The sequence below is a fragment of the Tenrec ecaudatus genome, chromosome 11, assembly GCF_050624435.1.
Source record: "Tenrec ecaudatus isolate mTenEca1 chromosome 11, mTenEca1.hap1, whole genome shotgun sequence".
In the NCBI taxonomy this organism is placed as follows: Eukaryota; Metazoa; Chordata; class Mammalia; order Afrosoricida; family Tenrecidae; genus Tenrec; species Tenrec ecaudatus.
In genome coordinates this window covers 12654114-12680968 of record NC_134540.1, presented here as the reverse complement: position 1 = coordinate 12680968, position 26855 = coordinate 12654114, and the positions used below count along the sequence as shown (strand labels likewise).

The 26855-nt window shown below is 43.6% G+C and overlaps 1 protein-coding gene across 1 annotated transcript in view; it reads right to left on the bottom strand.

Moving 5' to 3' along the window:
• The window catches only part of LOC142461591 (potassium-transporting ATPase alpha chain 2), a 33001-nt gene extending 6542 nt beyond the window's left edge, over nt 1-26459 (bottom strand). The window contains exons 1-13 of the mRNA XM_075563562.1: nt 26295-26459; nt 24172-24231; nt 20244-20447; nt 19136-19249; nt 17768-17902; nt 17526-17643; nt 17020-17288; nt 14958-15156; nt 14665-14774; nt 12414-12548; nt 6702-6894; nt 4231-4406; nt 3434-3570 (exon numbers count right to left, since the gene is read on the bottom strand). Coding sequence (XP_075419677.1) covers nt 3434-3570; nt 4231-4406; nt 6702-6894; nt 12414-12548; nt 14665-14774; nt 14958-15156; nt 17020-17288; nt 17526-17643; nt 17768-17902; nt 19136-19249; nt 20244-20447; nt 24172-24177 — 1796 coding nt within the window. The 5' untranslated portion in view covers nt 24178-24231; nt 26295-26459. The remainder of the gene's footprint in view (nt 1-3433; nt 3571-4230; nt 4407-6701; nt 6895-12413; nt 12549-14664; nt 14775-14957; nt 15157-17019; nt 17289-17525; nt 17644-17767; nt 17903-19135; nt 19250-20243; nt 20448-24171; nt 24232-26294) is intronic.
• Between the last annotated feature and the right edge of the window lie 396 nt (nt 26460-26855).

Below are 26855 nucleotides of genomic sequence, written 5' to 3'. Positions count from 1 at the left end.
AGGGCAGGCACCCTGACACTGAGACCTTCAGAAGTGATGGTCTTCCAAGGTCTTTCTCCCTTTGCAACGAGTGGGCCATCTCTTCAGCTCACCTTGGCTAACACTCCAGGTTTTTCTAAACTCAGCTTACACAGTGCAGGAGCTAACTGTTACAAACCTCTTTCTTTATGCTTGGTAAATTTTGAGCATTCCAAGTCTGCTTTTCTTCTTGGTTCTCAATATTTGGATTCTAGCACTTGAATTTGAAATGACAGACCTTCCAACATTTGGTAAATATATTTGTACATCTGTATGCAGGATAAAAAGGAAAGGGTGCTTCCTTTCCCTCTGCATAGGTTCCCAAACTTATTTGGCCTTCTGTGTCCTTAAAAACAACAACAACAACAACAACAACAAATCACTCAGCGCCCCGCTGGCAATGAAAACCTTTTGAATGATGTTCCATCCTCCTGAATGAAGTGTAGGGATCTGCTTTTGCAGCCTCCCTGGGTCTCCCCAGCACCCCAGGGGGCAGATCGGCCACTTTAGGAAACACTACTCCAGAGCATCAGAGATGCACGGTTACACCATCAGAAAGCTCGGGCTAATAAAGCGATAAGACATGCCAGCAGTAAACAGGGAGGAAGTGGGAAGAGTTCTTTACATTGTGAAGGCTGCAATTAACGTCCTGAGTCAAAATGTATATAAATCATTGAATGGAAAACCATTTTGCTCTATGCATTTTTATCTAAACCACCATAACAAATTTTATAAAAGTGTTGAAAGAAGATTAAACAAACAAACAAACATAATGCTTGAGTACACCAGAAGAGGTTTGTTGGTCTCAGCCCCACCCCCACCCCACACCCCAGGCATGAAATTATAATAAAGCGAATGCTTATTTCTAACTTGAGACTTCAGGGTCTTCAAAAAATTAAATAATCAAAACCATATCTTAGAAGCTCCCTCTGAACACTCCACTCCAGGTTAGTCTCCTCCCACTTTCGGTTCGACTCCCCCTGCATGGCTCCTTCCTTGTACTTATCACACCATAATCAGTTGTTTATTTGTTTTGTCTCCTTGGGTACACTGAATGTTCCCCAGGGGCAGAAATAATATCAGTCCTGTTTACTACTGAAATTCTTCAGTGTTTAACACAGGCTCTGATATATAGTTGACATTCAAATAATTGCTAGAAAAATTCATAAATAAAGCCTCAGTAATAAAAACCAACTTGGTATTGTCCAACGATCGGCATGTAGATGAATGGATTATAACTGAGACCCCAGAAATACAATCTACAGACCTACAGACACCTACTCTTTGATAAGAGACTAAACCACATTAAGTGGGGGAAGACAAACTTTTCAGTAAATAGTGCTGGGAAAATTGAATCACCACCTGCAAAAGAATGAAACAGGTGAACCAAAAATATATTAAAGACCTAAATATAAACCTTAGAACCATACGGATCATCAATGAAAAAATAGGATCAAACTTAAAGGTCTGATAAAAGACACAGAAATACTACTGACCACTATGAAAACTACTCACACTACAGAAGACAAAACAGAGAACTGGGACCTTCTAAAAATACGACATTCGTGCTCATCAAAAGACTTCATTAGAAGAGTAAATACAGAGCCCACAGATCGGATAAAAATATTTAGCAATAATATATCAGATAAAAGGCTAATTTCAAAAATCTATAGAAAATGACACCACCTAATAAGAAAAATACAAATAACCCAATCTAAAATGGGCATAAGACATGAATAGACAATTTACTAAAAATGACATCTAGGTGTTCAACAGTCGCATGAAGAAATGTTCAGATTCATTAGCCTAAGAGGAATACAAATAAAAACAACAATGAGATACCACTGCATACTGACACTCTGAACAAAATTAAGCAGCAACTACAACTACAGAAAATAATAAATGCTGAAGAGGATGTGAAGAGATTGGGATGCTTATTATTGCTGGTAAAATTGCAGAATTTACAGGCACTATAGAAATCAGTATGGTGCTTCCTTAAACAAATGCAAATACAAATATGATCTTGCAATCTCTCTACTTGGTATCTACCCTAAAGAAATAAAGAATGAAACACCAATGTATACATGCATACCCGCGTATATTGCAGCAATTTCTGTAATAGCACAAGGATGGAAACAACTAAAAAAAAACGGCTATAGAGAAATGGATAAACAAATTCTGTACATTCATATATGGAATATTATGCACCCTTAAAAATCAATGACAAGTCTGTCAAGTACCTTAAGATGTGTATGAAATTATGCTCAGCAAAGTTAGTCCATCTTATAAAGACAAAGAAAATGGGTTTCAGACTGAAGGATCAGACTGTGAAGACTAGAACTTGGTCAGGGCTGCGGGGAAAGGGGAAGCGAGGAAAGGGACAAGACACTCTGGAGGGCGGGGAGAAAAGAAAAGAACCCCGTACCAGACCCACCCCTGGGTTTAATGGGGTGCTGTCACTAATGTGACTGGGTGAGGTGGGCTGACATATTTTCTTTGTAGTGATTCCACAAACAAGAGAAATATATGGAAGTAAATAAAAACAAAAAACAATACAGTTAAAGTTGAGAGAGAGAGGAGGAAAAGAGAGAAATCACAGCCGTAAGCCCCCTCCCACTCCCCCCCCCCCGACTCATTACCATCAGGCCAATCGCAGGTCTGAGGGGCTAAGAAAGAAAAAGTGAAACGGAACCCGACCTGGATTTTTTTGCGACACACAGGTTTCAATAAGTCAACGAATGGATAGATGGAGAAATAAAAGGATGGACAAGATTAGCTAGTCACGAGTCCAAGAATGAACAAAATCTTCTAAAACTGGTTGTGGGGATGATTGTGCAATTCTTCTTGATGGGACTGAACGACTGAATTGTGTGCTGTGTGAATTATATGCCAAGAGAACTGTTGGGGGAAACATAATTAGAAGAAACAAGGACAAATCAAGTCTCTCCTTAGGCCGCTTTCATTCCATGTACAGTCCAATAGAAAAGAGATGAAGAATATATTTACATATACAGATTATACCCAAGATGCCCACTGGGGATGCATGGAATCCATTGAGGTCTTAATAGTCCTGACTCTAAAACTACATCAGTGTCAAGTAATTACATATACACTCTTTATTCCTGTTTTTCTCACTCTGAATTGGGCACGAATTTTCAGATTTACTTCATTGAATTTTGAAATGTAGACGTAAGATAATATTCCCCAGTGTCAATAGTGTGTCTGGCATATGGTAGGTGCTTAACAGTTTGAGTGAATTAATGGATAGGAGAATTACAAATCAAATCATTCTAGTGTTATCCCGACAGAGGATTTTGCCAAAATGTGATTTGTGCCAAAGAGCACACAGCCCTTTTCAAAGCCAACAGAGCCCTGGTGGAAGAACTCGTTTTTGCTTTATTGGCTCGGTGCTCACCGCTTGTTCACTTGCTCCACGGCAATGTTGAGGCGTTTTGCGATGTCTTCCACTGTCTCACTGTTGGATGAAATGATACCCACACTCCTGGCGATAGCTTTGGCTGTGATGGGATGGTCACCCGTCACCATGATCACCTAGAGGACAACGAGAAGACAGGTGGACAGTGAGGAACTAGGCCAGTGACAGAAGGAATTCACGATCACATACTTGGCATGACTTGCAAGAATGTGGTTTGCGATTCTTGTGGTTTGTCCTCGAGGGAAATTCTTAAGACACCCCCCTCTCTCTTGGACACACTGATCACATTGAATCAACCCTTGCTCCCCAGCTTCTTAAGTACCTTCCTCTGATGTTAGGGTGTCAGAGGAGGAAGTAATTGCTCCCACATGATTGGTGGAAGGGCTGAGAGATGTCTATTTGGAGCTGTCCCACGTTTCTGGATAGTAGCATGGTGACGGAACTCCATGTTGGCTTCAATATCAGGAAGATGAAGAGAGTTTGGAAGCTTAACCTCAAGCTTATGCAATAAAACCTTTACTGTGGTGAACAGCTGTCCACGCCCGAGGGAGATAGCTTTCTTCTCGCTGTCATTACTATAGCGGTTTGTTCCGCCTGCCATATCATTTTGTGTTTAGGGGGACAGTTACCAAATCCTTTATTAATTGAAAGCAGAGATAAAATAAGGTAAATATGATATTTACACAATTCTAAAAACTGACCACCTTCGATGACACAGGTTCTCAGAGATACAACATATAGTGGGGGACCTCTGGAGTCAGGAAGAGAACTCCCACCTTGATCCCAGCACTCCGGCATTTGGCAACTGCATCAGGCACAGTGGACCGGGGAGGATCGATCAGGGACAAGAGCCCCACGAAGCAGAGGTTGGAGGTGGGGAAGTTCATGGCGTCGATGTCAAATGAATAGGTTTCCGGAAACTCATCTGCTGGCAGGTAGAGATGACAGAAACCTGGAATGGGTATGAATTTGAGAATTAATGAAACTTGGAGAAGACCTGACAGAACAAAATGGGGGAACCTTTTGATACCCTCACAGCTTTAATATTCCACCATTATGGTCGTGGAGCTATTATTTGGAATTACTTCCTTCGACTCCACAATGCATTGTTTTAGAAAAGACATATTTAATCCCTAACCACTTACTGTGGTTAGGGTCCGAGGTACATTCTAGGGATACAAACACCAAACCTTTACTTCTGAAGATGTCCCAGTGGGGAAGACAGAAAGATAAAGAGATAAAATATATTAAAACACAGTCAGCGCTCCAGCGTAGAGCTCTCCTCTGCCTTCCTGGGATCAGGAAAGACTTGTACCAAGGGGGTAACATTGGAGCTAGGTCCTACGGGAGAAGTAGATGTTTTTCAGGGAAAGAAGGAAGGTCTGGAAGTAGGTAGGCTGTTGATGGGAGAGAAAGCAGCACTTGCTATTGGCCAAAGTTGGGAAGGAAGTTGGCATATCAAGGAAGTTGTATCACGTTTTCTTTCATCAGGGTCATCATGAGAGAAAGGCTATGGGGAATGTGTGGAACCATTTATTTCTCTGAAGCCTCTCACAAGTTGAGCTAGCAGGGAATTCTGTGTCTGGTGAGATGCTAACATCTTGTAATCTTCTCATTAGCATTTCCTTTTAATTTATTCCAGCTTGGATTACCACTACACACATTTCAATAAAGTATAGACATTGAGGGGTCAAACGTGAAGCTTCTAGAACTACTGTCATCAGATGGCTATCAGGCCGGTGTTGAAAAGGTGATCCAGTCTGTGGCATATTGATTGCCTGCCAAAGCATCATTCTCTCATGCATGTATTTCATTTACTTTACAGACTCACGCATCGTTTAGTAACACTCATTCCACAGATTCCAACATCTCCGTTGGCAAGAACTGTGATGACCCTTTCTCTTCAGGAATTAATTTCTCTTACCTTGACTTTATCATTCTGTTTTTCTGAGAAGACATTCTTTGCTCATCCCACCATTCGCACACTGTACCGCACGGTCCTCCGACAGCTTAAGTCACCGTGACTAGGCTCCTCCACACTAAGAGTGTTTCTAAGGTTCTTTCCAACCATCCCTACCTCAAGGACAGACATTTTCCTCCCCCTAATCATGTAAACTCCCCCCCCCCAAATGTGCTTTTCAGATAAACTAAATCTTACTAGTCTGTATCCATGAAGTCTCTTCATCTGACTCCTTCTTCTCATTCCCAATGCCTTGGAGCAAATTCCCATGTTCTTTCATGTGAATAATGAATGTAGCCACCTTCTACTTAGAACCATGTCTCTCTTCTCCCAGATAACCCATCTTCCATGCGGCTGCCAAATTTTATACTAAAAAGCACACCAAATCAGTGAGCAGTCGCTGCGGATGCAAAGCTGTCAGCGGCAATCCGCTACTTGCAGAACGAAACCCCGATTCCTCACCCACCCATTCAGTCTAAGGTTTCACCTGTTTCTTAGGGCTGTATTCTGCACCAGCAGACAGGCTGCGCAAGGCCAGCTTCCCTTCCTTATCAGCCCTGCCCCTGTGCTCGGGCTCGGGCTCGGAGGGTTTGCTCTTCCTTGAAGACTTTTCCCAACCTTCCTCCAAAATGCTGTCTGTCATTCAGGGCTCGCGTTCACACATAATTCCTTTCGTAAAATCGTCCCTGATTTTCTCACTGGAATTGATGTCGTCTTTCTTTAAACTGCCATGCACATTGTGTTATGGGTTTCCACGATGTTTATCTTATTCTTCCTAATGTTTCTCGTGTGGGTGCCACATGACTCTACTAAATAAGACATGACTCAACGTTGCCTGCCTTGTCTTTTGCTCTGACACAGGGTTGGAACCTTGCAGCTATTGGGTGATGGATAAGATTTCTGCTCCCAGTAGTGGGAGAAGCATATCATGAGGGAAGGGGAATGGTTGGGAGGGGGAGAAAAGGGGAACCATTACAAGGTTGGATAAATAATCCCCCCAAAAGGAGATGAATAACCAACATGTGGGCGAAGAGAGACAATGGACAGTGTAAGGTATGAAATAATAATGACAATAAATAATTGATCAAGGGTTCACGAGGGTGGGAGCGTTGGGGAGGGAGGGGAAAATAGAGGAGCTTATATCAAGGGTTCAAATAGAAAATATTTTGGAAATGATGATGGCAATATATGTACAAATGTGCTTGATACAATCGATGTATGGAATGTTTTAAGAGCTGTAAGAGCCCCCAAAATGATTAAAAAAGAATTCTGCTCCAAAGAGCTCACCCAGCACTCGCTCGCCCAGGCCTCCGAGCTCCATGTAGGCTGTGTGGAAGGCCTCAGCTGAGCTCTGGTCCAGGGGCTGCTCTTGGCCGTTGATCATTATGGTGCTGCACTTCTCTAAGATCCTCTCGGGGGCCCCTTTCATCACCACGAGGAAGCGGTTGTCATTGGGGTCGTCGGTCTCATGGATGGAGAGCTGGAGGAGAGAGAATTGAGCCTTTCAGACACAGCATGTTGTCTGCTATTGGTTCCATTTTCATTACTAGGGGTGTGACTTGTCTCAAGTCACCTCATTGCCATTTAATCAATTCTGACTCATAGTGACCCTACATAGCTTCTGGGGTGCCCAAGAGAGGGACAGGGACTGTGTGTCTTTGCATCTCCCCTTTGACCTTTACCTCCCAAAGAACTTGTGAGAAGCTCTCCTTCAGACACAACTACTCTGAGCTCAGGCAGGCGTGAGGTAGGCAGGAATCTCCTGTGCCTCCTCGTCTAAGGACTGATGTGGTCTCACTGCCTGGGTGTCAGGGAAAATAACAGTTGTCTAAGGAAGTAGACACTCGTGCAAATTTCTGGAGGACACTTAAGTATTAGATATCACAATTTTAACATGAATCTGATTTGACCTAGAAATTCTATTTCTAGCTTATCCTAATAAGATAATAAATTTTTTTGGAAAAAAATGGCTAATCCCACTATCTTCCATGTACTCAGCAGGAGTTCTAGGAAGCTGGAATATATGGAAGAAAATAAGTCAATTATAAAGGAAAAACAAAAAACCATTTTGGGTCTCTTGCTAACAGATCAGTCACTGTCAGACTGTTGAATATCACTTCAAATCGAACTCACTGCCATTGAGTTACTGCCACCTCATAGTAACTCCATAGGACCGTGTAGAACTGCTCCTGTGAGCTTCGGAGACTAATGCTTATGGGAACAGAAAGCCCATCTTTCTCCATGGAGCAGCTGGTAGTTTGAAAATGCTGGCCTTGCAGTTTGCAGCCCATCATGTTCCATGGGTTCCTTGTTGGATATCATAGTTCAGTGAAATTAAATAAGGAAAACTACAAGAGTACAGGACCAACATAGTGTTGAGAGCTTTTTTTTCCAGGGGGGGTGTGGTAGTGGGGGTAAGATATACCACCAATGTTATTAAAGTTTTTGAAGGAAAATTAGAAACACTAGACTACATAAGTAAGCTAGATTTTTATAAACGAATGAGAAAGAACGTTCATTTATCCATCTAAACTTTTCTTTTTCAATTCCTAAATCATGATTTGCATGTAAGTCTTCTTGACAAATATAAAGTCTAGACTAGTCTAGATTATATTTACTTTTTTATATATTTACATTTTAATAGGCTATATTTATCTCTAGGTTAAATTTAACTTTTCTTTCTTTAAAAAACACTTTTATTGGCATATACTTCATAGACCATAGCACTGAATATTAACATATTAAGAAGAGTTGTGCAATCATTGTGCAATCACCACGATCGATTTCAGAACATTTTCTTCTCATACTCAGTGTTGTTAGCTCCCCATTCCCTCTAAACCTGCCTGCTGCGCCCCTAGGCAATTATTAATCCAGTTACTGTCTCTATAGATTTACCTATCCTGGATTTCATACACAGAAAATGATACAAAACACAAACAGGAAGCAAACAACAATAAAAACCAACAGGGACTAGAGAAAACAGACAAACCTCCATTTGAAAAGAAAGCAGAAAATATTAAAAACCGAAACTTTAAAATGGGTCCAAAGGCAGTTCAAATGATAAGACATTACATTTTAACCTAAATGTATCTGCCACAATTGGCTTTCGATGGCTCTCTGTCTGGTAGCGAGGCTATTCAACCTCTTGACTAGGTCAGAGGGATTCAACAGAGGTTGAATCCACGTGGGGGCCCTGCAAATGGATGCTGGACTTCCAGTGACATCCACAGCCTTCTGCAAAGCAGGTGTTCACAATCTAAGATCTGATACCATTCCCTTCTTTGGTTATATTCTTTACCATCCTTGCATCACATAGGCTGGTGTGCTTCTTCAATGTGGACTTAGTTGACGTGCCACTTAGATGGCTGCTTGTTTGAAGATAGGCCTTTAAGACCAGAGACGCTGTTCTTTCTGATGCTCTTTCTATTCTAGCCAGGCACCATCTAGTTTCTTTACTGTTCTTTACTATAGCACCCATATATTCAATGATCTCTTCGTGAGGGTGAGTGTTGACTAGGTGTTGCCAGATTTGTTGTATAAAGAAGCAAAAGTACTGAACAAACAAAAAGCATCTGTCATTTTGTCATCACCATCGTTTCCTAAAAATGACTGAATTTTTAAATGTAAAAAGTAGGAATTATAATAATAGATACATTTACAGTGTATACCATGTGCCCGGCTGTGTTTTAAGTGATTCCCACGTGTACTCATTTAATACTCCAAAAAAGCTTGAGGTAACAGGTACTATTATTACCTGTTTGCTGATGAGGAAGCTGAGGTACAGAGAAATTAATTGACTTGCTCAAGATCATACACTAGTAGGTATTGAACTTGGATTTGAACCCAGGCTCTCACGTGCTAGAGTCTCTGCCCTTAATCATCAATGATATAAAAGACAAGCCTTTAAATAAAATAAATTCAGCCTTGGTTAAGACATTACATTGTCTGACGTTCCCAATTTGCCATAGGCTACCCTCGTGGCATAGAAGGTAGGCTGCTAGCCAGATGGCCAGTAGTTCAAATTCACTAGCTGCTTCACTAAAGAAAGATGGACGCTTTGCTCCTGTAAAGATTTATAACCTCAGAACTTCCAAAAGGCGGTTCTAATATGTTCTCTAGGGTCACTGTGAGTTGGAATCGATTCGATGGCAGTGAGCTTTTGAGTGTCGGGTTTGAGAAATTTTACTAAGTAAGATATGGACTTTTCATCGTTATTCCTTCAGTTGAACTCACTGCCATAGAGTCAATGCTGACTCATAGTGACCTCCTGTGTGTTTCCAAGATTGAGACTGTTTTCAGGAGAAAAAAAGCCCAGTCTTTCTTCCTCAGAGCTACTGGTGGTTTCAAACTGCTAACCATACGGATTGCAGCCCAATACCACTACACTGCCAGGGCTCCTTTCGTCACACCAAAGAACAGTCTCTACAGCTCTTTGTTTAGGGTGGAGTTTTGTTTTGTAATGCCTTTGAAGGACCCCAATAGCATCTACAGGATTTGACTTCTTCAGTGGAAGTCCACACAGGGGCCCTTTCTCCTTTTCAGTTTCAACTCTGCGTGGTCACTTTCTCCTCTAACTTTGTATGGTTGAAATAGAACAGGCCTCATGGAATCTGCATTTTACTTCATTTCTTGGAGACAAAGAATGTCTCCACGGTGGTAAAATGATTCTGAATCTTAGAAGATAATCTCACGCCATCTTCCACTGGACTACCTTGCTCTGCCCCTTCCTAGGTGTGTGACAGACTTGGTACTTCCATTTCCTCATCTGCAAGAGGGCAGAATCATAGCACCCACAACACAGAGTTGTGAGAACTAATGAGTTAGTCCATGTAGAATGCTTTGCATGCAGTAGTTATGACTAACAATTGCTCTTTTAGGACTATGAACCCCAAGTCCCACACAAAACAAATAAACTCAACTGCCATCGAGTCCATGCCGATGCATAGCAACCCTATAGGACAGAGTAGAACTGCCCCGGGAGTTTCTCAGACAGAGCCTCTGACCTTGCCATTAGCAGTCCCATGCTCAACCACGAGGCCACCAGCGCCCCTGTCTTAGGACTCCTACTCGTGTCTTTCACTTTTGCTTTGAATGAGAGACTTCCTGACTCTAGTATTTTCACACCATAAACTTGAATTTGTTGCTGACTTACCTAAATCTTCTCCTTTATTGGCCCATGCCCCACGAGGAAGAGCGCCCTGCTAAAACAATGACTAATCACTCAACTGCCAACCAAAAGCTGGCAATGTGAACTCATCCCGAGGCTCCATGAAAGGAAGAGGGGCGATCTGCTCTTGAGAAGATAACATTCTGGAGACCGCTATGGGGGTAGTTCTACTCTGTCACATGGGGCCTTTAAGAGTAGACATCAGCTTGAAGGCACCTAACGCAATATCGCAACAACACTCCAGGAAGATGTTTCCAACAGTTCTTTGACACCCCTGTCGTCCGTGCAAGCGAAGACAGATGGGTAATCGCCAGAAAGTTTACAAAAGCAAGGGTATGCTAGGCACAGGCCTTACTGCTCTGCCAAGCCATGCCATCTTGATCTTCTCCTCTTGGGCTTGGACTCTATGGGAAGGCCTGCCTGACACAGCTTCTTGGGCTACCAACAGTTGCTTTGCCATTTCAGAAGAGGAAGATGGAGGTGGTTGTCCCACTCCCTGGAGGGGGCGGAGGCCACTCAACAGGGCTGACTCTTCTCTTCCTGCACAGGGGTGAGAGGAGGTCCCTCTTGGCTGCTCACCGGACAGAGAAGTAAGTAACGAGAATGGCCATCTGAGAGCTACTCCTTTGTTTTCGCAAAAGCCAAGGCTTGCTGACAGGAACCGAGAGGAAATTGGCCTGCCTTTGTGTTGGGGTAGAAAAGCGTGGATTTGGAAGTTGAGCAAACTAATTGTGGAAATTGATTGTGCCACTTAAGAGATGCACGTCAACCATTTTTTTAAGGGCCTGTTTCCTTCTTCATAAATGGAGATTACCTTGTATTTCCTCCAGACCTATTGTGAGGAGAGAATGGCTGTCGGACACACACTGGTTGTGCAATAGGGTTAGTTCTCCTTTCTCCCTTTCCTTCATGCTGCTGCCTGCCACTTTCACAAAACTCACTTTAATGGATGTATTTAATTTATTAAAAATCTGTCTCCTCGTATGAGGCGATGGTGTATGTGGATAGTTGATGTCAATGCCTGCCTAAGAGTCTGTGGGAGGTACAAAAGGTTAGTGTGTTTGGCTGCTAACCTACAGGCCAGAGACTCCAGTCTACCGAGAGTCCCCTCAGAAATAAGCCGGGGTCTCCTGGAAAATCACCCTTTGAAAGCCCTGTTTAGCAAGTTCTACTCTAACCCAAATGGAGTTGCCATGAGTTCGAGCCAACCCCATGGCAGTGGTTTGCTTTCCCCATGTGTATAAAGACAGGTACAGTAGTCAGTAGCACCTTTGTGTCCCAAGACCCTCAGTGGATGCCTGACATCTCACGTAGTACCTCATATTAGATGTACCAGGTTTTGTCCTCCGTTTACACACTTACGAAGTTTAATTCATAAATTAGACACAGAAGGAGACTAAAAATAATAACTAATGGGTGGGTAGTTTAGACACAGTGTGGATATGCTAGACAAAGGGTCAGCAAGAGATTTTATCGTACTACTCATTAAACACTTCCAGATGTATAAATGAAACCTCAGAAGAAAAAACTTTGCATAAGGGGGTGGGGGCGCTACTGTGTGTGTGTTTCAGAAGGATCATACATCGGAGCAGCACGACCTTCATAAACTCTTCACTTTTCTTTGTCTTTTTTTCTCTATCCTACTTCAGGGAAAGACAGCAGACTAGCGAGAAAAACATGATCTGAGTTTACCAGATGGCCAGGCCCCACAGCCCTGAGGATTATTTTTAAACTGAGGCATCATTCTAACTATGTGTGATCCGAAAGATAGGAGCAGTTAGAAATATTACCCCAGTGGTGACTAAAAATGCCAGTGGTGAGGGAAAACTCACCTGGAATTTGTTGGTGGAGTTGAAGGGGATTTCAGCTACTTTGCGGTTTCTTTTCCTAATTTCCATCACATCGCCCACAATGACCTCTGAGAATTTCAAGAGAGCCGTTTCGGAGGCATCTCCAACCACAATTTTCTGGGAATTGAACAAAGTAAATATTTCCAGCGCACTACTTGGTTCTTTTGTGATTGTTTTCAATAAACTGACCTTCCTTGTGAACCAGCATGTTTTATTAGCGTTTAACAATCTAGCAAGACAGACAACATGATTTCTTGACATTTAGTAAGTGATCAAAGAATGGTGGTGCCAACTATTGGGATTACAGAAGTTTAGAGAAACCGGAGCTCAATGAGGACTGAGTGGATTCACGGAAGAATCAGCTATTGAATTAGATGTTGGGAAATGATTGGGCTAGAACGGGAAAACTGAGAAAGCATTTTCAAAAACCAGGATGCCATGTTATTACGGATTAAACTCTGTGTCCCCCCACCCCCAACCTGAACTACATGTTAGTGTGGCTGGGCCAGGATCCTCAGTGTTGCATAATTATCTGTAATTTTGTGGTCAGATGTAATTACCCCAGGTGTTGTAAATACGCATCTTTATAGTGTTAATAAAGCAAAGTTAGAGGCAATTATGTTATGGGGCAGGTTGCCATCTATGGAATTCAGTTGTATCTTGAGCCAATCTCTTTTTAGATGTAAAAGAGATTAAACTAGGAAGCAGAGAGAGGGCTCTGAGGACCACCAAGAAAGAAGAGGACGGAATGCAGTGTATCCACTGGACGCAGGGTCGCTGTGTTGCTCAGCTCCTATCCTTAGGGGCAAGGTTGATGCCAAAACACACGGAGCTCTCCAAGGAAGGTCCAGGCCACATACGTTGAAAAGACATAAGAACTTTCCCTCAGAGCTGACAGAGAGAGAAAGCGTTCCCCTAGAGCTGGCACCCCGAATGCTTCTCGCCTCCTAAACGGCACGACAATGCATTTGCTTGTTAAAGCCGTTCATTCACTTGAAGCATGTCTGTTGCACCAGCACTGCATAACTAAGACACATGGATTCAGATATAAAAGATGAATTAAGATACAAAAGTGGATGGATTCTAGTGTGAATGCTGGAGATAAAGATGGGTCTGGAGGGCTGGCAAGATTATGGAGGGCCATGAAAGGTAGGCTGATCTCCTAAACCGTGAGGTTGAAAACAGGGAAGTATTAAAATTAGAAGAGGATAAAAGCTTGTATTTTGAAAAAAAAAGCTTGTATTTTGAAAAAATAAATAAGAAAGACTAGGAGAGGGATAAACTAGAATTAGATACATTTTGAAGCAGAAACAGTAGAATTTGGTGACTCATGAGGCATAAGGAAAGGTGAGAGTTGAAGATAATGTCTAAAAGTTTTAGCCTGGATGACAAGTAGACTGGCTGCCATAGAAAAAGACAAACTTAGGGGATGAAATATTGGCTTGGATCCAGGTTGGGTGGATCCAGTGGGAGATGAGCTGTGTAATTTGGGGGGAGTCTAAGATCATAGCAGGATTTCACAGTGGAAATGCCCAAGCAGTGAGGTGGGGATTCAGGTTGGAGTTGTAGTGAGAATTTAGACCTAGAGAGAAAAGTTGGAGAGATATTAATAGAGAAGAGACAGGTCCAAAGGGGGAATTGATAAGCTGTCTTGTAGAAAAAGGACAAACTAAAACCTATATGAACATGAAAGAAATCAATAGAAAAGGGGAGACATCCTAGAGTAGGCGAGACTCGCTGAGAGGAAGAAGAGGAGAAAGAGGGGAAAGGAGGAAGGAAGTGGAAGGATGGGAGGGAGGGGAAATTTATTGTTTATTTTCTTAATTCTTGACGCCTTGGTAGCTTAACCTGCCAATACGAAGATGCCCAAAGACCTCTTTCCTAATTCACATCCAACTGCATTTTCAACTTCAGTGAAAAAGCATTTATCTATTCTTAAGACCCTCGATTATACCCATTTCATTGGTAAAGACGTTGCAGAGGGAAAATATCCATTAAAGAAACAAACATTCATTTATTGGAGTAAAACATGTTTTTCAAATTTCCTCAATCAATATTTTGAGAACCTTTAAGTGTTGGTACAGTCTCAAAGCTTGTTATAAGGGCGGGGATTTTCTTCATGTCTCCACTGGAGAGATTAAATCAAGCCTCAAAACAAGATGGAAGACGTTGCTTCAAACTGGTTGTGACTTAAAGCCAAATTAAGGGAAAAAAGATAAAGTAGAAGCTGTACCTTCATGATGGGAACATTTTCCTGTCCTGTCTTGAATTCAGCTCGGTTACAGAGAGTTATTATCTTGGCTAAGGAGGCCCAGGTCCCAGAGCTTTGGTCAAACATTTGGTCTGGAAAATAAAGAGTAGAAAGTGGATGTTAGAGCATGCTATGAATTAGTCCTTCTGCTTAAATAACTCTCAGAGACTGCATACCAACATGGTCGTGGTGAGTTTATTCCACCATCCCCACCCCCCACCTCCCCTGCTCAGGTCCACAGTTTTGGAACGTGCAGAATATTCCACCCAACTCACTCGAATGATCTTCACTTGTATCGGTCATGAAGATGTGATTGTCAAACCACAGATGGGCCACCGTCATCCTGTTCTGAGTCAGAGTCCCTGTCTTGTCAGAGCAGATGATGGAGGTGGAGCCGAGGGTCTCCACCGCCTCCAGGTTCTTCACCAGGCAGTTCTTCTTGGCCATCCGTTTTGCCGTCAGTGATAGGGCCACCTAGATGGGGGTGGGGTGGGGGAGGAGAGATAGAGAGAAAGAAGCTTTAAAAGAAAAGCATAGGTAGATATTACTGAATATTTTGATCAGCGATTCCACAGAAAAATGCTGATCACAAGAGTGAATGCAGAACGCAATTTAATAGTCTCTTGAACTACAGACTTTTGGGAGGCCTGGGGGCTGGATAAACCCTTGAAACTATTGCCCTGAGATCATCTTGAGGGCTTATATTTGAAATATGCCCTGAAGTTTTCTGAAAATCAAACAACAGTTTACTTTATCTAGTAAAGAATGTCTACCTTCAACATTATGCCCTTTGAAGATCTATCTACCTACGTGGTATCCTAGAGCTGAATGATTTGATAGGAACCCTAAGGGTCATGGAATTTATTTTAATGGAAGAAGAACAAATCAGAAAAGGGGAAAGAGAATGACTGTACAACTGGAAGCTACCCCTGAATCGTACAAGTAGAAACAAAATAATTTTTAAAAGTATAAGTACAAAAGTAGCTACTCTGACTTCAGTCTCAATATATAAATAACTAAGTTTAGCTAGGACTGAATTTTATGAGAGAAATAGACTAATTCCAGGACCGATGTTGATAAGCCTTATCTGGAAAATGATTTTCTTTTAAATTTCTTGTCCCATCATCTTGTGAAGAAAATGACTCTGAGGGACTCAGATTACGGAGAGGGCAAGGCCGCTGTGGCCTGTGTTGTCAACTATCCATTGGCCTGTGTCGTCCCTGCAGGGACGAATGTGTCCGAAGAGAGTTGGTTGGTATATGCCAAGGAGGCTGTTTCAAAGAATTCATCTGTTGCCATGGGAAACCAAGAAGCTTAATTTTCAGACTTCCATATTTTAAAGACTCTTAGCTCTCTCTTTTAAACTCCCTGATATCAAAGGGTTCTCTTGGCTCAAATTTCTTCAAATACAATCTTATGGAGTCAGAAGAGATCAGGGGTTCAAAAGTTTCTTCTTTCAGTCTTTGAGCAGGACAGTCCCAGGCCCATGATAATGTTGGCCACCTTCACATATAACTCTAAATGTGAATCACCTTCCCCCACCCACAGGACCTCCACAGCAGAGACTAAGGAGGAGACTGGGTTTGACCTAGGATTTAAGGGAACTAGTTATTGCACAGGGAAGGAGCCCTCATGGTAGTGTGGTTACATGTTGGGCTGTGATCTGAATGATTGGTAGTTCAAAACCACCAGCTGCTCTTGTAATCAGTTATGTCTCAGAAACCCACAGGGGTTTACTATGAGTCAGCGTTGACTTGATGGCAGTGCATTTTTCTTTTTGGTTTTTACAAAGGAAGATCCATAGTTGAATTTGGGTAAGAGGGGCAGGGAAGAAACAAATTGCTTTGCAGAAGAAAATGGGAGGAAGTTCAGTTTTTCAGTTCTGAGAAACAAAAGAGAATTGAGCCAAACAATGTGGCTGAGGATTGGGCCTAAACTCTTAGGATGAAATTTCCAAGGATCGATATATATGTATGTATGTATATATATATGAATTATGGGAAAGGGATTAACTGAAACAAAAAACTCAATGATAAGTCAAGCCTATCTTATAGATCTTAAGAGAAAATTGCATGAGTACAGATGAACTCCTAAAAACGAAACTGTGTTTTGAGGACAATGCCTTCTAATATTAAAAAATTCCTTTTGTCACAATTCCTTTTGTCCCTCTAAGTAAAGGTCTATTCAGAATGCTCCATTGCTGTTTGTGATGGGACAAGAGTTCCTTGATAGACAGAGAGGAGACTTGCAGTTTGTTAACAGGAGCTTCCCTAGCACAGAGGTTAACAATGTCAAGGGACAGGAAGAGTTAGTGACTACCTAACAGCATGGACTCACAGTGACAGTGGCCAGAAGACCCTCAGGCACATTGGCTACAATGATGCCGATGAGGAAGATGATGGAGTCCAAGACAGGATACTTCATGGACACTGCGATGATGAAGAAAGTTATGCCCAGGGAGACAGCCACTCCTGCCACAATATGAACAAAATGCTCGATCTCAATGGCAATGGGGGTCTTCTCATTTCCAACTCCTGAAGCCAGGGAGGCAATCTGTCCGATGACGGTGCGGTCACCCGTGTTGATGACCATGCCAGTTGCCGTGCCTATAGGGGAAGTAGACAATTTATTCCAGGGGTCCTTGGCTATGAGAGGAACACAATCTACTTTGCAGCCCTCTCTCTGGCGGCTTACATGACATCACAGGCTAAAAAACACTTCTCTAGACTCTTCGATCTCATGCTTTCTCTGGGAAAAGCTTTCAAGCCAGAAATGGTAAAAGAGAAAACATAAAGCCTAAGGAGGACAAAGTACACCTGGCCCTAAGAACCAGCCGGACTGACCTTCCAGACAGGTTGTAGAATAGAAGCCAATGTTCTTTGTTTCCAGGGGGTTGTCATGGGTGCATTCACAGGACCGGCCCTGGGGCTCAGATTCCCCAGTGAGCGATGAGTTATCCACCTGGAGGAAATTTTGAAAAATGCTCAAAATTGGGCTCCTTGGCTGAGTTACACTGAAATTGGTAAAACCAATAGAATACCAACGGGTAACAAGCTGATCCTTAGAGGTGCCACACGATGCTTACCTTGCACCCCTGAGAAGACAGCAGTCTGAGGTCTGCGGGAATCTGGTCTCCTCCTTTAATCTCCACTATGTCCCCCACCACCAGCTGCTCCGCGGGGATTGTCTTCTTCTCTGCATCTCGGATGACGAGAGCTTGCTGGGAGAGAAACACATGAAAGATGTCGCAGATCCTGGAACGATGCTAGTGCCATTTTATCTTTTTTCTTTTGTTTTGTTTTAAGGTTTCTTCTTTTTAGCTTATTTATTTATTTAATCTTATTTACATTTTATTAGGGGCTCGTACAACTCTTATCACAGTCCATACATATACATACATCAGTTGTGTAAAGCACACCCGCACATTCTTTGCCCTCATCATTTTCAAAGCATTTGCTCTCCACTTAAGCCCTCTGCATCAGGTCCTCGTCATTCTTTTTATACCTTGCCGAATGTCAGAAATGGATGAATGAGAATACACAGGTGTAGTTGCAAATAGCAAAAAGGTGTAAAACGAAAGAGTGTTCCACTTGGGGAGGGGGTGTCTACAGACCCCAGAACTCATTTTTCTTGAGAAAGCACACACAGAGATGTTCCTGGAGCCAGAAAATGCTGCTGTAGGCAGAGACTGCAAAGGGAGGGACAGTTTGGGGTGAGTGACCGTGGCTGTGAAGTTCAGGGAGGACATGGACGGTGAAGCTAAAGGATTCAGCGATCTTCCCAAAGGAGGGAAAACTAAAGATGTGGATCTCCTGCTTTTTAGCAACGAAGGAGGCACCCTTTGCATCCACCAGCTTTCCTTCTAGAACCCAACTCCGATGGTCTGTGCCAACAGCGGACATGGGCTCCCCAGAGGACACACAGCTGACATCCTAGTGACTCACAATGACAGTATCTGGGACAGCATGAACTGAGTTCAGGACTGGGAACTAACCTGTCCCAGAGAAAGAATCTTAGGCCAATTTCCTTGGCTGTCAGTGATCACTCATTAAACTTCTACAGCTTACTATAGGAATTGGAATGAAGTCGCTCACCTCCTAGCTCTGAACCAGAGGCAGGGGGAGAGGTATTTTGGAATAATTCCAGGTGTTCCTGAATAATGAAGTTGTCTAAATGGTTCACTCATCCTTCCAAGCAATAGCAGAAGATGTTGTGCAAGGATGAGTATTTCTGTCCTATTTGGTTCTTGACCAACCATTTTCCTGCATCTTATTTCATTTGATCATCTCAAATCCCTGTGAGGAGATAGGTAACTCGCTCAAAATTTCTCAGATAGAAAATGATGGGTCCAGAGCCTGAGCTACCAACTCTCCACTTTTTTTTGGTCAGTAGTCGTTGCTTCTTCCTATGAAGATAACGCAGACATTAGACGAGAGATGGCTGGTCTACTCACCCGAGGAATCATTTTACTGAAGCCGGCCATGATGTTGGTGCTTTTGGCCTCTTGGTAGTACGCAAACATGCCCGTCAACACAACCACCACAGCCAGCACAACACCCAAATACACCTGAGTGATGACAGAAAATCAGAAAAATAAAAGAAAAAAGAAAACAAGTAAGGAGCCAGATCCTATGGTTTGATCTCACCATGGACAGATGGATAATGTGGCAGTTGGTTCCATATCATTTACAGGCCCTCATATATATATATATATATATATATATATATATATATATATATATATATAACTTTTGTTTGTGATTTGGGTGAAACCTTATAGAGCAGACCAGTTTTCCAATCAACATGTCATATATTTTGTTTCATGCCATTGATTGCACAGTATAATATCATTTATCCCACTTCCTCCCTGTGTTTCCCATTTCTACAACAATAAGTGTACAATTCAATAATTAAGAGGTTTTTTAATTAAGCAAATGCACAGCGTTGCGCAATCAACACTACCATAATGCTTTAAGACATTTCCCTTACTCTAGAAAGCTCACTCAATTGTGCTTGTTTGCAGTCAACTCTCAACCCCACCTCCAGCTCCAGGCAGCCACTAATGTGTTGATTATGCTTTCTGATTTTTCTCTTCTAGGTTCTTCTAGTCTTTTGTGCCCCACTTCTATCTGTTAGCATGTTGTTAGCTAATTTAGTTCTGTCGTTTTGGTGGCCAGCTCCCTACTGTCAATAAATGCTCTCCAAGATTAAAAAAGAGACAGCTTTGAAGGAAAATATCTAGAAAACAGTCTACATTGACTTAGCATTTTTGGAACACATCATGTTTTCTCATATATATAATAAAAATATATTTATGCAAAAATATGTGTTGTATATTCATATGTGTCATATCATATATAAATACATACTTAGATCCAGGTTTACACCATCTCAAGTCTATGCAGCCAGATGTAATTTCTATTTTATGGATGGGAAATTATTGATTTTCTAAAACCTATGCCCTGACTCCAATTCTGTGCTCTGTCCTATAAGCCTGGATTCATGGTTCTGTTCTCTCTTGGCAAGTTAGCAAAGCATGATGGAGAACAGCTGGCCCTTACGTTATCGAGAGATGAGGATGGGTCATGGGAGTATTGAATCCCGTATGCGATCCAGCACAGGATGGCTCCGAACCACAGGAGGATAGAAAAGCCCCCCACCATCTGCTTGAGGAACTTGATAATCTCTGGGGTCTCCTTGGGAGGGCTGAGGGAGTTGGGTCCATCGCGAACCAAGAGTTCTGCAGCCTTGGTGCTGGAAAGACCCTGGGAAGGATAAGGAAAACCAAGACAGGGATTAGTTCTCCCTCCGGATCAGCGTTCTGCCGGTTGAGGTAGGAGTTAATGTGCCAGACCAAAGGGACAAGTGGACAATCGCCTCAGTCCTCCCCTTCCCCATGTTTGAGGATTGTTGAATGCTGAATACCACCCAGGCAGGATTTTAAGTGCCCTACACATATTAATTCCTTTGCTGTCCAGAATGATCCTCTGAGGAAGGTGTTATTGTAATCCTTCGTGTACAGATGTGCAAACTGAGGCACACAGAGGATAAAGAACCCGCTCACGGTCACTCAGGTGGAAAATGGCAGGGCCAGCCTTCAACCCGGAAAACCTGGCTCCAGAGTCCAAGCTCCTCAGCACTAAGCTCTGCGAAGGAATGTTATTTTTTCCTACAGATTTCTTTAGAAATAGATGGATCTTTGCTAAGATGGGTTTGAAATGTGCAAGCTTATCACCAGATCCACAGGCAAAGTCAGTCCAGAAAAGATGTCCTATTGATTCTGCGACTTTGGTACACTTGTTGCCACTGAGCGGATTCTGACTCCCGGCAACTCTAAAGGATCGAGTAGAATCCCACAGGGTTACCAAGGTGCGGTCTGCCACATTTCCTTCCCATGGAGGGCCTGGTGGGTTTGAACCACTGACCTTTCGGTTATGGGGCTGGCTCTTAGCCACTGCCCCACCAGGGCTCCTTTCCTGCAGAGCAATGCACGATGCTTTTCTACTTTTCTGCACACCCGCCCTGAGTGCTTGCTCATCTTACCAGTGATAAGTCCTACCCAACCTTTGAGCTCCTCACAAGGTCCCTTCTTGCCAGAGTCTTCCCTGATGCTGCGTGCTGTCTACAGGTGCATCTTGCATGTAAATCATGGGACTTTTGTCCCCCTCCCCCAAACTGTTTTCTGATTAGAAAGCTCTGCAGAAACCTTCTTCTTTAGGATGAGCAACTCTGTAAGGACCAAGTCCTGTTCATTTGGGGCCCTCGATAGGGGCGATGGGGCTCCTGGGTGTCCCAAGTGCTTGGCTACACGTTGAAAGGTTGGTGTTTGGAACCCCCCCAAGGTGGCTCGGAAAAAAGGTCAGGCGGATTGCCTCTGAAAGATCACAGGGATAAGAAACCCTATGGAGAACTTACTAGTATTGTTATTACTAGTTGGGATTTAAAATATGTATCATATCATTCCAAATTTCAATCGTGTCAAGTGGAATGTACAGTTGTTACCACAATCAGTTTCCAAACATTCTTTTTCTACATGGGCTCCTTGACTTTGCCTCCCTTTTACCCCACCTCCCTCTGAACCCCTCCTTCTACTTGTTGCCCCTCTTGGTTCATCGATCCTAGTTTTCATAAACCGAAAAACGGGAAAGCCAATAACACAGTTTCAAGAGGGTGACCTCCATTGACATAACACCTCTGAGATCCACTCTAATATGAACAAATAAAAACCAAACACAACAATACAAACCCCAAATACAGACAATTTTGGAAACCAGATCAGGTCCAGCCAACATCATAGGAGGGATCCACTGGCAACGTTTTAATGGTTCAGGTCAGATTTATGCCTTTGATCTAGACACCTCTCCCAAGCGCTCTGTTTAGTGACCACTTTCCTCCCGTCCCTCAAGTTTAGATGGGGGGAGGTCTCTAGAGGCTCGTTTCTTGAGTAGTTCCACAAATGACTCTTGGGCTCCAACTGTCATTATGGAGGACCTTTGACCAAAATTTCTGATTGTTTGACATTCATGGAATTTGGTGAACGTTATAAAATACTCACAAGCTCACAGAGTCTTGGTTACAAGATCCCTGGAGTTTTGAAAACGGCATGTTTTCATGCGTCTTGGAAACAGGATGTGTCTATTAATTTGGATTGTTTTCTGGAGGAATAATTTAAAGGGGAGGTTAATGAATAATGAAACCAGCATTTCTGGTTTCCGTGGCTCCAGCTACTTTTAAGGTTAGTTTATAACAGAGCAAAGCGATTATTTCTTAGAGTGCATATATCTTTAGCAGCAGGTACCAACCTGGCCCTTTGTGTCACGAATAAGGACACGCTCATGTTTTCATGAGAGCACGATTCTACTCCGGAGCACACAGGAGGGTCGTGAGTAGGAATGGATCTGATGGTAACTGACTGGGTTTTTGGAGTCCCTGGGTAGTGCCAACAATGCTGTCCTTGGTTGCGAACCCAAAGGTTTGTGGTTTGAGGTCGCCTAGAGTCTACTTCGATAAAGCCCAGCCATCGCCAGTGAGAGTGAGGCCTCATGTGTTCTTCTGTATTGAAAACACAAACATCGGCTGATCCACTGGATTCAGAGTAACCAACTTAATGCCATCGCCTTCCACGTATTGTTCATTTTCAGAACAGGACTCACAGTTCTAAATGACGATGGGAAGTTTACATGTGGGCATCCCAGAGCTGTTTCACATCATTTGATGGCTTTACCTCTCACTCTCCCACTTGGCCCAATCTCTCCCGGCTGCCTCCTCGACCTGATGCATTCCATCAGTGAATCACGAAAACGCCCGGGCAGTCTCCTCCTCCTCCAGCCCTATTGCTTCTCTCGGAAACATCTCTCAAATCTGCCCCTTTCTTTCCACTCGGACTGCGGCTGCCCTGCTTCAGACTTCGTTCCCACTGCCCTGCCTGGACTCTTGTCTCGATCTTCAAAATCTAGACACGCCCCCTTCCATCTCCCACTTAGAAAAAACCTTTACACTTGATCTACCAAACTGCTGAGCAAATCACTCCGCTGTGTAGAAATTGCGCTTGTCAGACACTTCTATGGCCTCGCTGCCTGAGCTTCATAGCTTGCCTGTTTTCATCCCATTTAACCCGTTCCACCGCATCTCTTCCCTTCTCTCCCAGTGGCCCCAGTTTCCGCTCACACTCTGTTCTTTTGGGCTCCCCGTGGTACTCTGCTAACATGAAGTAGAACCATTCTCTTAAATCCCAGTGCCAACACTGGGTCGCCTAAGAAGGAGGCTCACCGTTCTCTCAGCTGATGGCTTCAACCTGAGAACTATGTCCTGTTATCCTCACACACATCTGCCTCCCCCACAGAACTATTGACACCTCAAGACCAGACACGACCTCATTTCCTTTTGTTAGCTCTCCATTTTCAGTCCGGCGGTCTGCACACAGAGGGGATGTCTGGTGTGCTTTCTGTATCCAAAGCACATGGTACCAAGATACCCAGACACCAAGATTTGACTTTTCGTTTGACTTTGAACTCACAGCATTTCTGCTGGTGCTGTCATTGACTGCGCTCCCGGGGAGATCCTCCCATCTTAGTGGAGAGGTTGGAATGAGCAGGAAAGTGTGAGCTTTGAGGGCCGACCCCCATTCTCTGATAAGAAGAGTACCATGTCCCATACTGTTCTGTGAGCACAAGGCTTAAAAGCTACCTCGGATTGCGACAGCGAGGAAAGTATAAGTAGCGGTGTGAGGATAGCCCACTTTTCTGCAGTCATAGCCAAAAACAAAAAATGGATCGTGTTGTATGGCCAACAATCAGAGAAAAGACCTTGTCTCAGACACCTTGGCTCCTTGAGGTTGGCCAGCTCTTCTGCCACATCGAAAAGTCCTGCTACTCTCAAAGTCCTGTCTATAGGTCATTCTCTCTAGCGTGACATCTGCTTTTCCCACAGCCTGCTCAGGTGCATGGCCAGGGCCCTTCTCCTCCTGAGCCCTGGTTCCCGAGGACTTACCGCCATGATGTTGGTTCCATATTTCTTTTCCAGGTCTTCATTGCTGAGTTTGTGGTCATCCTGAAATCCGGGAAAGGAAAAAGAAGAGAGGGGGTTAGATCCTCCCACACATCCGGATCCGGAGCGGTGACTGGTCCATGAGAGCTGGGTATAGCACTGGGAATGGAAAGGAGGCCAGGAAGTGTAGGAAGAGAAAAAAAAAAAAACAACCCAAACCCCCAAAAACAACCCACCTCTTTTGTCAGCTAACTAGAGCAGTAAGGGAGGGGTCTTCAAGAGTTTTGTCTGAATCCAAGGGCTAGGGGATTTTCTGGCCATTCCTGAAGGGGTCAGCCTGAACTTATCACTTGCCACTTGCCACATGGTAGCTGTGGTTTGATTTAATCCACAAAGTAAGTCATGTGACTTCACCATTGCTCCCCAGGGCAGGTTTAAGTCCTGAGACACTCGTCTTCCAGGGCTTAGGATGCGGATGCTTAATCCAGACCTGAATTCTGAGATGAGGTGAAGATAACAGGCAACATTAAGCCAGAGTCACTGCATCTTCTCCAGGGATTTGCTTCACCAACCACCACGACCCCTCATCCATGCAGCCCCAGCTGAGTGTCTCTGGAACGAAGAAGCATGCTTTCCCATACTTGAGAAATGGAACTCAAGTACTCAACTGATCAGAGAGACGGAGAGTCCCAGTAAAAGATCATTCTTTCACTTCCTGCCCTCTGCTACCTAGCTTCTGCTTTGCCTGCTCATTCATTCAAATAATGTTTTGAATGGAACGCAAAAGATTAAGGCATAGTCTTTTTTTTTTTTTTACTTTCTTGAGGCTCACAGGTAAACAAGCAGCACAGAGTACCCCACAGCAGGCTAAGCTCTGGACAGATACCACTAAGAGATGCTTAGAGCCAGCGTTTGCAGGGACGGAACACTTGAAAATACATTCCAAATACAGTCCTTCCTCTCTGCCTGATCAGAGAGGACTGTGGGGTGTCTGCTCGCCCTCTGCTGGCTGACATAGACACAGCCAGGCACAGGCCATTCTCAACCTCTTGATATTTACTCAAAGGCAGGAAGGTTTACTAGTTGTTGTCAAGGTTCTACGTGTGGAAGAATGGAATGCAAAAATATCCACGCACTCCTTCACAAACTAAAAGGCACTATCTGCAGTTGGAACCCACTGCATGCTCTGCGGAAGAGAGGTGAGGCGGTCTGCTTCTGTAAAGACTGAGATAGCCATTGGAACCCTGTCGGGTGGTTCTGTCCCACAGGACCCACGCTGAGTTGGAATCAATTTGATGATAGTGGATTTGGTTGTGAGAAGCTTGGTGAAGATGAGAGGATGAAAGAGAGACGCGCCTTTCTCAGCAGGGAAACAGTAAAAATACTCTCACCAATAATATAGAACGAATCATTTTTCACCCCAACCTGAATCTCCACAAAGCGAAAATAAAAAGAGGTGTTCATTGCCATCAGCACACAGACATATATTCCTACCCACATATTTCTGTTGAAATAACAGGTCCAAGGGAGAGTAGGCATACGTTCCATCTGAACTGCTGCAAACACACAGGAAGCAAGCACTACTTACTGAACAACGATATGCCCTGCCCTGCCTTATCTCATTCAGCCGTGGCATCGGTTTTAATTCTTATTTTACGAAGGCGTAAACTGAAGAATGAATCAAAGTAGGTTTTAAATTCGGTTAGTGCTGTTTCTGGGCTTATTCTTAAACATCTGTCCGCCTATCTTCTTTCGCATAGGGCATTGCATGTCTACAGTCTAGTGTCTTTGGTTGCCTATCTCAATAGGCTCTGGTTCATTTAGTCTGATGTTATTAAAACTGGTAATCTGCTATAGACATCTCACTTAAACCAGCAGGGAAGAGAGAGAGAGTTAGGGGTTTCCCCTTCTGAGTTGTACCTGGGACAGGCTCCAAGCACATGCAGGAATCCCGCACCGAGCCTGACTCTGCTAGATGCTATCACGGAGTGTTTTTGTTTGTTTTAACAAGGAAACAAATCTTAAGAGACTTTTCAGTTGCTTGACCCGGTTCTTCTTTTGTAATAAGACCAAGCTCTCAGAAGGGTGGCCATCAGGGGAACCCCGTTGGACCTAAGGCTACTGACCAGATCAGGTTCTTCTTTAATCTCTTGTTTCTGGCGATTCTTTTTGCGGTTCCAGCACGTGTCCTTCAGGTCCCTGCTGGACTTCTCCTGGCCGTCCTCCTTGCCGCTGTTCTGGAAGTCTTTCGTTCCATTGAGCTCCACGGAGTAAATTTCTGGTGTCCTCTGGAAGAGAAACCCCGGTGTAATTTTGACCTAAAACGGATTTTTGGAAGTACCTCCTCCAATGATGGCCCTCTGTGGGTCCGGCACATACAAGGACATATGGGTTAGGGTGGGGCGCGACGCCCTTTCCCCCCTCCCTCTCCCTTGGTAAAGAGGGGAGGGGAGGAGGAGGAGAAAGGACCGGACCGCCTCTCTCTCACCTTCAAGCAATGAGTTCTCATCCCTTTTTTGTCTCCCCTTTCAGCCCCCACTTAGGGGGAAGTTGGGTGGACCCAGTCTTCTTGGGGTAGGGCAGGTGAAGATTATTTCCCTCAACTCTACACAAGACCCTTCCAAGGAGGCACATTTTCCTAGGCCCCACCAGATGTGTGTCCCCTTTCTAAATAGGGGCGTGTTCAC